General features: G+C 40.8%; 1 protein-coding gene across 19 annotated transcripts in view; it reads left to right on the top strand.

Moving 5' to 3' along the window:
- Window positions 1-543: 543 nt before the first annotated feature.
- LOC103543242 (ankyrin repeat and SOCS box protein 12) overlaps window positions 544-6,849 on the top strand; it is a 183,578-nt gene continuing 177,272 nt past the window's right edge. For 8 of the 19 annotated variants that reach the window (XR_011536118.1, XR_011536120.1, XR_011536117.1 and 5 more), the window contains exon 1: window positions 544-728. Coding sequence is in view for 6 of the 19 variants with exons in the window: in XM_070605634.1 (XP_070461735.1) it covers window positions 705-728 (24 nt within the window). In the remaining 13 variants the exon portion in view is untranslated. The remainder of the gene's footprint in view (window positions 729-6,849) is intronic. The other 11 variants (XM_070605633.1, XM_070605638.1, XM_070605642.1 and 8 more) reach the window with 9 other exon arrangements.

Here is a 6,849-nt window from a genome sequence, read left to right as displayed (position 1 = left end):
CCCAGTTTTTCCAACTTCCGGACTCTTCTTTTTTCCATCACAAGTCTGATTCACAGAACACCACAAAGTGAAGGCACCTATCTGCCCCTCATCTGAGAGGTGGTCCAGTGGGCCTTTGGTCCTTTTCCTACATTTGTGATGAGCAATGGTCCAGGCTTTAACTAGATTGATGGCAGTAGACTTGCAAAGGAGAGGAGTGAGACGAGGCTATGTTTATAAACTATTTCAAAAAATAACCTACAGTGACTTACCCAAGGTATCAAAGCTAGGAAGCTCTTCAGAAATACAGTTGTCAGCAGGGTACAGTCCGCGCTAACTCTATAGGGTGCCATCACTGTTAACATGAGAGAGTAATGGAATGATATCATGCTCAGAATCCTTACAGGATCATGGAGCGTGAGAAGGGCGGCAATACTAGAGTCTAGGACTTAAGAACTCCTGGGTTAAACCTGGAGCCTGAAGCAAAAGTCAGTTCCCCAGAGAAAAGGGCATTTGCCAGGAAGCAAGATGGCGGAAGTGGCCACGGGCGAAGTGTCGCGATAAGAACCTCCGCGAGGATCTGGGGACGGGAGTTTGAGCCAGGACAGGGAGGGAGGAGGGTAGGAGCCCGGGTTGGGCAAACTCCGAGACAGCAAGAGCAGTGGTGGCGGTGGCAGTGGCAGCCGGAATAGCACTGAGGACTTCCGGTAGCGGGAACCCGAGTCATGGACCATATCACGGTGCCCAAGGTAAGGAGACGAGTTAGGCGAGGCTGGAAGCCGCGAGCTCCCTCTCATGTTCAGTTGGTAGTCCAGGCACATCCCCTCAAGCCTTTCTCGGGTGCTGTTTTATACCCGCTTCCCGCGCTAGAACCGGCGTTCTCTTTCTCAGTTCACACTCCTTTTCAACTAAACTGAACTCTTCTCCTCAGGACCAGCCTGCAGGCAGTGGCGGCTTGGAGGAGAGATGGTCTGCGTCAACCGTCCCCTCACGCGACGCCTCCCCTGCTCTGGGTGCAGGCCTGCAGAATCCCTCCCTGCTCTGTTCCTCTGACCCCAGCTCCTAGCAACCCAGCCGTTACCTCACACACTCACTTTACTCCAGCCTCTTACACACACTCGCCGCTCTTGTAACCGCCTTTCTCGAATACCCGAATGGCAGCGCCTCCTGGAGAGTTACTTCCTTTATCCAGCATTTCCCTACCGCTCTTTTGGCTCCTCTGCCCCTAACCTACCCCGATGGCTGTCCAGACCACCACCACTGTCCCTAGCCCAGCTCTCCGGCATGTTGTGTGGGTTTGGGGGGCAACAGCATCTCTCCAGCCTAAGCTGCGCTATGGGAAAGGAAGGAGGGGTAGCAGAGTGGACCTGGCTCTGCTCAGCCGGGAAGAAAAATCCAAGTGGTGGATTGTTAGGCCAGTTGGCGCCTGATTACGGCCGGCCCCCAGTTAGTGCCGGTCCTACTTCTCTCCTCTTCTTTCCAGACCCTACATTTTCCCTCCAAAACGCCAGCCTCTTTGTATTCCAAATCCACCTCCCTCCTCTCAGTTTTCTTTCTACCATCTGAGGCTCAGGACCAGGGAAGAGTTAACTAGTCTCTGCTTAATTTTTTTTTATCGACCGTAACAGATGTGGCCCAGGCTAACTGAAGTTCACATAAAAGCCCAGTATTTGTAATTGAAAGAGCATGGATTTTGAAGCAAGAAGACTTGAGTTAGAACACTGGTCTCCCCAACTACTAGCTGATGACTTTGACAAATTATTTAGCCTCTCTGAACCTTTCTTTCCTCCTCTACCAAATGGGGGTAAGGAAATTTGCTATGCTCACTTCACAGGGTGGTTGTGAGGACTAAATTAAAGAATGTATGTGAAAGCTTTTTTGTAACTAGGAAAGTGTTCTTCCCACTTTTTAATTTAAGATTATGACGCTGCCTGATGGGCAAAGCAGGAACTCCAATCTTCAAACCTCTTCTTTCCTGACTCCTTCTTCAGGCCCCTTCTCTGTTGAAGATAACAACATCCCTTGTACAATCCAGCCTTAATCCATTTTTCTGAATCCCTTCCTTTCCAGGTCATGTCATTTGCACCAGGTTCTCTGGCATGGTATAGGAAGGTGACACCATCAAAGCAAAGGGGCTTCTGCTATCCAGACTCCCTCTTCTCCCAACCCATCTAACCCTGAGCAACTTTACTTGTCTAGTTCAAAATTAGCTCGTCTGAATTCTCTCTTTTTTCTCTTTCCACCTGGGAGAGAGGGGGAGGCAGAACTGCCCTTGTGCTTGAGTGTTAAAATATTTAAAATATGAAAATCCCCTTGTTGGGGGATTACAGCTATAAACTGGGCTAGCTGTATGGTACAGGAGAAGATACCATTATCCCGTCCATATCAAAATAATAATAGCAGCTCAGACATCAAGTATTTATGTGGCAAGCACTGTGCTAAATGCTTTACATGAAATAAGTTTTCAATCCTTGCAGCAACCTACAAGGGAGGTAATATTATTATTCCCATGTTACAGATGAGGAAACTGAGATCCATAGAGGTGAAAGGACTTGCCTAATAAAGATAAGAGTGCTTAGTTTCAGACTGGTGTGGAGATTGGGTTAGTGCTCAAGAAAACTTTAACTGCCATCATGGCCAGATTCCATTTGTACTGCATGAATGGTGTTATGAGTCTTAGAATAAAAATAAAAGCTCCAAACAAAGACTTAGTTCTTTAAATAAAATTGGCATTTCTTTTGGTGCCTGGCAAGGCTGTGAGTGCCCACAGGTGGTATGCTGCCACAAGTCTATTTTTTTTCTTTTATTTATCATAAGTCTCTGGGAAGGATTAGCTTGCACTAATGGCTAGGGATTAAAATGGCCTCCCTCTTGTTAACTCACTGTTATCACAAAAGGGAAAGACATCTGTCTTGTCCATCTCAGGACAAAGAGATAATAACTATGAACTTGTCAGTCATTTGTTCTGCATGTCAACTGCAAAAGTGACTTTTATTTTTGGTTCTTGCTTGAGTCTTTTTCTCTTCTTGGGGAGACTTTTTAAAAAACTGTATTGAAATGTAACATGCATATAGAAAAGTTCATAGATTATAAATTTATACTCCATGAATGTTCGTAAATTGCACACACCCGTGTAACCAGCACCCAGATCAAGAAACAAAACATTACCAGGAGTCCCCTCATTCCCCTTCTAGTCAATACCCATTCAAAGGATAACCAGTATCATGACTTCTAACAGAATAGATTAGTTTGGCCCTTTTTTTACTTAATATAAATGGATTCATATAGTATATACTCTTTTGTGTCTGGCTTCTTTTGCTCAATATTATGTTTGAAAGACTCATCCATATTCTTTGTTAGAGATCATTCTCATTGCTATATAGTATTTCATTTTGTTAGCATTCCTCAGATTTATCCATTCTTTGAGTGATGGGGAGTTTCTAGCTCTGGCTATTGCAAATAGAATATTCTTTTGATGGATATACACATGCATTTTTGTCGGGATATGCATAGGAATGGAATTTCTGGATCATTGGAGATGCATGCGTTCAGCTAGAGTATGTACTACCAATTTTGCACTCCCATCACACATGCATGAAAGAGGAACTGTCGTTTTAAGTTGCAACCTAAGGGTTCAACAATAATTTTTGTAGCACCTCAAGCCTATCCAATAGTTCAGTGAGTCTCCTGTATGAATCAGAATTTGTTCTTTGTACTTTTCCCTACTCCCATCACTTCTGTGTCACTTAGCACCTAGAATTCTTAATTTCCTTTCCTTCCCAGAATGGAACCTTATTAATTAAGATTTTTTCAGTTCATATTTCTTGAGTGTCAACTGGCTTGGAAATTTACTGTAGTGCTTAAGAGTTTATGCTTTGGAACCAAACTGTCTGAATTCAAATCTCAACTCTGCTACTTACCTAGCTTTGTGATCTTGGCAAGTAAGTAACTTCTCTGTGCCTCAGTTTCTTCATCTGTAAAATGGCGATGATAATAATAGCTCCCATCTCACAGGGTTGTTATCAGGATTAAATGAGTTAATATTTTTAAAAGTTCTTAGAACAGTGCCTGACATATCATAGATGCTTACTTTTAGCTACCAGTTATTATCATCATTATCATTATTGTTATTATTTGCAGAATCCCACGCTGAAAGTTGTTAAGGATACATAGCTTTCTTAGATATGGCAACTGACCTCTAGGATCTCTTATTCAAGTAAGGTCATGAGATGCCAAGCATAAGATCCAAGAATGAAAGTGAGATCTTTCATGAAAGGGACAAACAAAATACTTTTGAAGTTTAAAGGCAAATAAGGTCCAGTTCTAGATAAGTGTGAGATGTATGAAATGAAGAAAGCTTTATGGAAGGAATGGCATTTAAGCTGAGTTTGAATACTGGATGGGATTATGCTCTTTAGAGATTGGGGTGGTGGGAGGAACTCCCTACCAAAGGAACTGCAAGAACATAAGTTCAGAGACAGGTAACTCATTAGGGCAAGGGAGTGAGAGGAACATAGCAAGGAATTAAGATGGAGAAATAGGTTTTGTAGATTGTAGAGGACCTTGAATGTTACACTGAGGAATTTGAACTTGGTTCTATAGATAGCAAAGAGCTGCTAAAGCTTTGTAAGTCTAGAAATGTAGAATATAAAAGTTAGAAGGGACCTTTTAAAAGATTATCTAAATGAGGAGTGGGAATGAAGTTTCTTTTTGGCGTGATGGAAATCTTCTAAAATTATATTGTGGTGATGGTAGTACAACTCTATAAATTTGCTAAAAATCTCAGTGAATTTACACTTAAAACAAGTGAATTTTATGCTATAAGCTCAATAAAGCTACTAATGGTTGAACAAATAAATAAATAAGATCATCTAGTGTTAGTCCAAGCCTCTCATTTCACAAATGTGAAAGTTGAGGTGTGAAGTTTCTTGTCCAAGGTCAGACATCTAGTAAGTGGCAGAGTTAGCATTGTCTTTTTGTTGTTTCCTATGCATGACTGGTTCAGATTATGCTAAATTGTATGGAATTCTCATTGAAACAACAGCCAAAATAATTGGAAGTGCTGGATGGATATAGAATGCTATTCTGGGCAATAATAATAATAAGTAATAATGCTTTATAGTAGTTTACTGTTTACACAGTGCTCTTCCAGCCACCCTGCCTGCTCTCAAGATTACAATATATATGGAGGTTTCCTGAAAGTAGATAACTTTTGGCTTGACTTCTAGGAAACTGAGAACCAAATTTAGTGTTCAGTCATATTAACTACATTAGTCCTTGTACTGAGCATAATTGCTTCCTCTTCCTTTTCATGACTTTGATTTTCCATTCTAATAACCTAATTGTAGATCTGTCTTTTATTATAAACCACCTCAAATTCATTTAGGAAAGAGGCAGGGTCAAAATAAATTAAGATAAAATTGGATAAAGTGTTTTTCATTATCAGAGAAATGTGATTTCTAGGGGTGAGGATTGTACTCCCTTTCCACTTTTCAAAAGTCCAAATCCATTTGGCTTCACTTTGATTCTTTCAGTCTAGGATGTAGTGTAATGTAGTGGAAAAAACATGGACAGAAAGAGTTGAGTTTGAATTCCAGATGTATTATTTCTTAGCTCTGAGTTCTTAGGCAAATCACTCAAATGCTCTGAGTCCCAGTTTACTCATTTGCAAAATGGGGATAATATCTACCTCTTGGGACTATGATAAAGATTAAGATAGGGTGTGATAAGGGCCTGGCACATTTTAAGTGTTCTATAACTCTGTATTCCTTTATCCTTCCATCAGAGCCAAACAATGGTAGAGGCTTTAGTAGATATACATTTAGTGTATACTAGTCCTGGAAGGTCTCAAAGATCAGCCTGTCTCAAAGAGGAAGATTTTCCTGAGCATCCAGAAAGGCTCTTGGTACTACAGTGCGAATAGTGAGGCTACCCAGGAAGTCTTGGTGGCAGTGGTCTGGCATTTTGGCCTCTATTTTATAGGCATTGGAATAGTTTTACTCACCACCAAAACTTCCTCCTTTGACATCACTTTGTACTTGGGAAACCTCAACTAAGCCATTACTCCTAGAAACTACTAGGATTTGTTTTAGGGTTGAATCTTTTTATATATCATTTTGTGGTTTTGTGGTGCAATACTTAAATGCTTTAGAAAGAGTTTTTGATAAGGTCTAAAGACATTTTCATTATTTGAGAAAGCCGTGCTGGATAGGGACCCAGGAGACCTGGGTTCTGGTCCCAGCTGATACTGACATGGTGTGTGACCTTAAGTTTCATTTTACTTGTGGGTAAAATAATAATACCTAAGCTTTATTAAGCAATTAATATGTGCCAGGCATTATTTTAAGTGCTTTACATAAATATTACATATTTACTCATTTAACACTCACAACAATACTATTATCCTCATTTTAAGGATAAGGAAATCAAGACCCAGAAAGGTTAAGCAACTTGCTGAGAGCCAGAATATGAAGCAGTCTGTGACTCAAAAGTCTGTGCTCTTAAGCCCTGCAGTATACTGCTTCAATAAAATGAGCATGTTGGATTATACCAGCATTTCTTAAATCTTGTTCCTGATGACCACTAGACCCACAAGATAAGTTTTTTAAAAAAACAAAAAGGATTCTAAGGTAAAATATGTTTATACCACAACATTGTGGAGATTCATAGTGACTTTTCACCTATTAAGGTCTCTGAGAAACCCTGCAATAAAGAAACCTGCTTATATTTATTTAACCTAGTGTTTCCCTAACCTGATCACAGAACTGTGTGTGTGTACACCTGTTAACATCCTATGGAACTAGGGTACATTGAACGTGCTTTGAGAAATGCTGGTGTCAATCTGAAAGGTCCATTCTAACTTTTAAGTGC

Source organism: Equus przewalskii, chromosome X, assembly GCF_037783145.1.
Source record: "Equus przewalskii isolate Varuska chromosome X, EquPr2, whole genome shotgun sequence".
NCBI classification, from domain to species: domain Eukaryota; kingdom Metazoa; phylum Chordata; class Mammalia; order Perissodactyla; family Equidae; genus Equus; species Equus przewalskii.
Note: the sequence above shows the minus strand (reverse complement) of the source record. Positions and strands in the feature narration are given on the sequence as shown.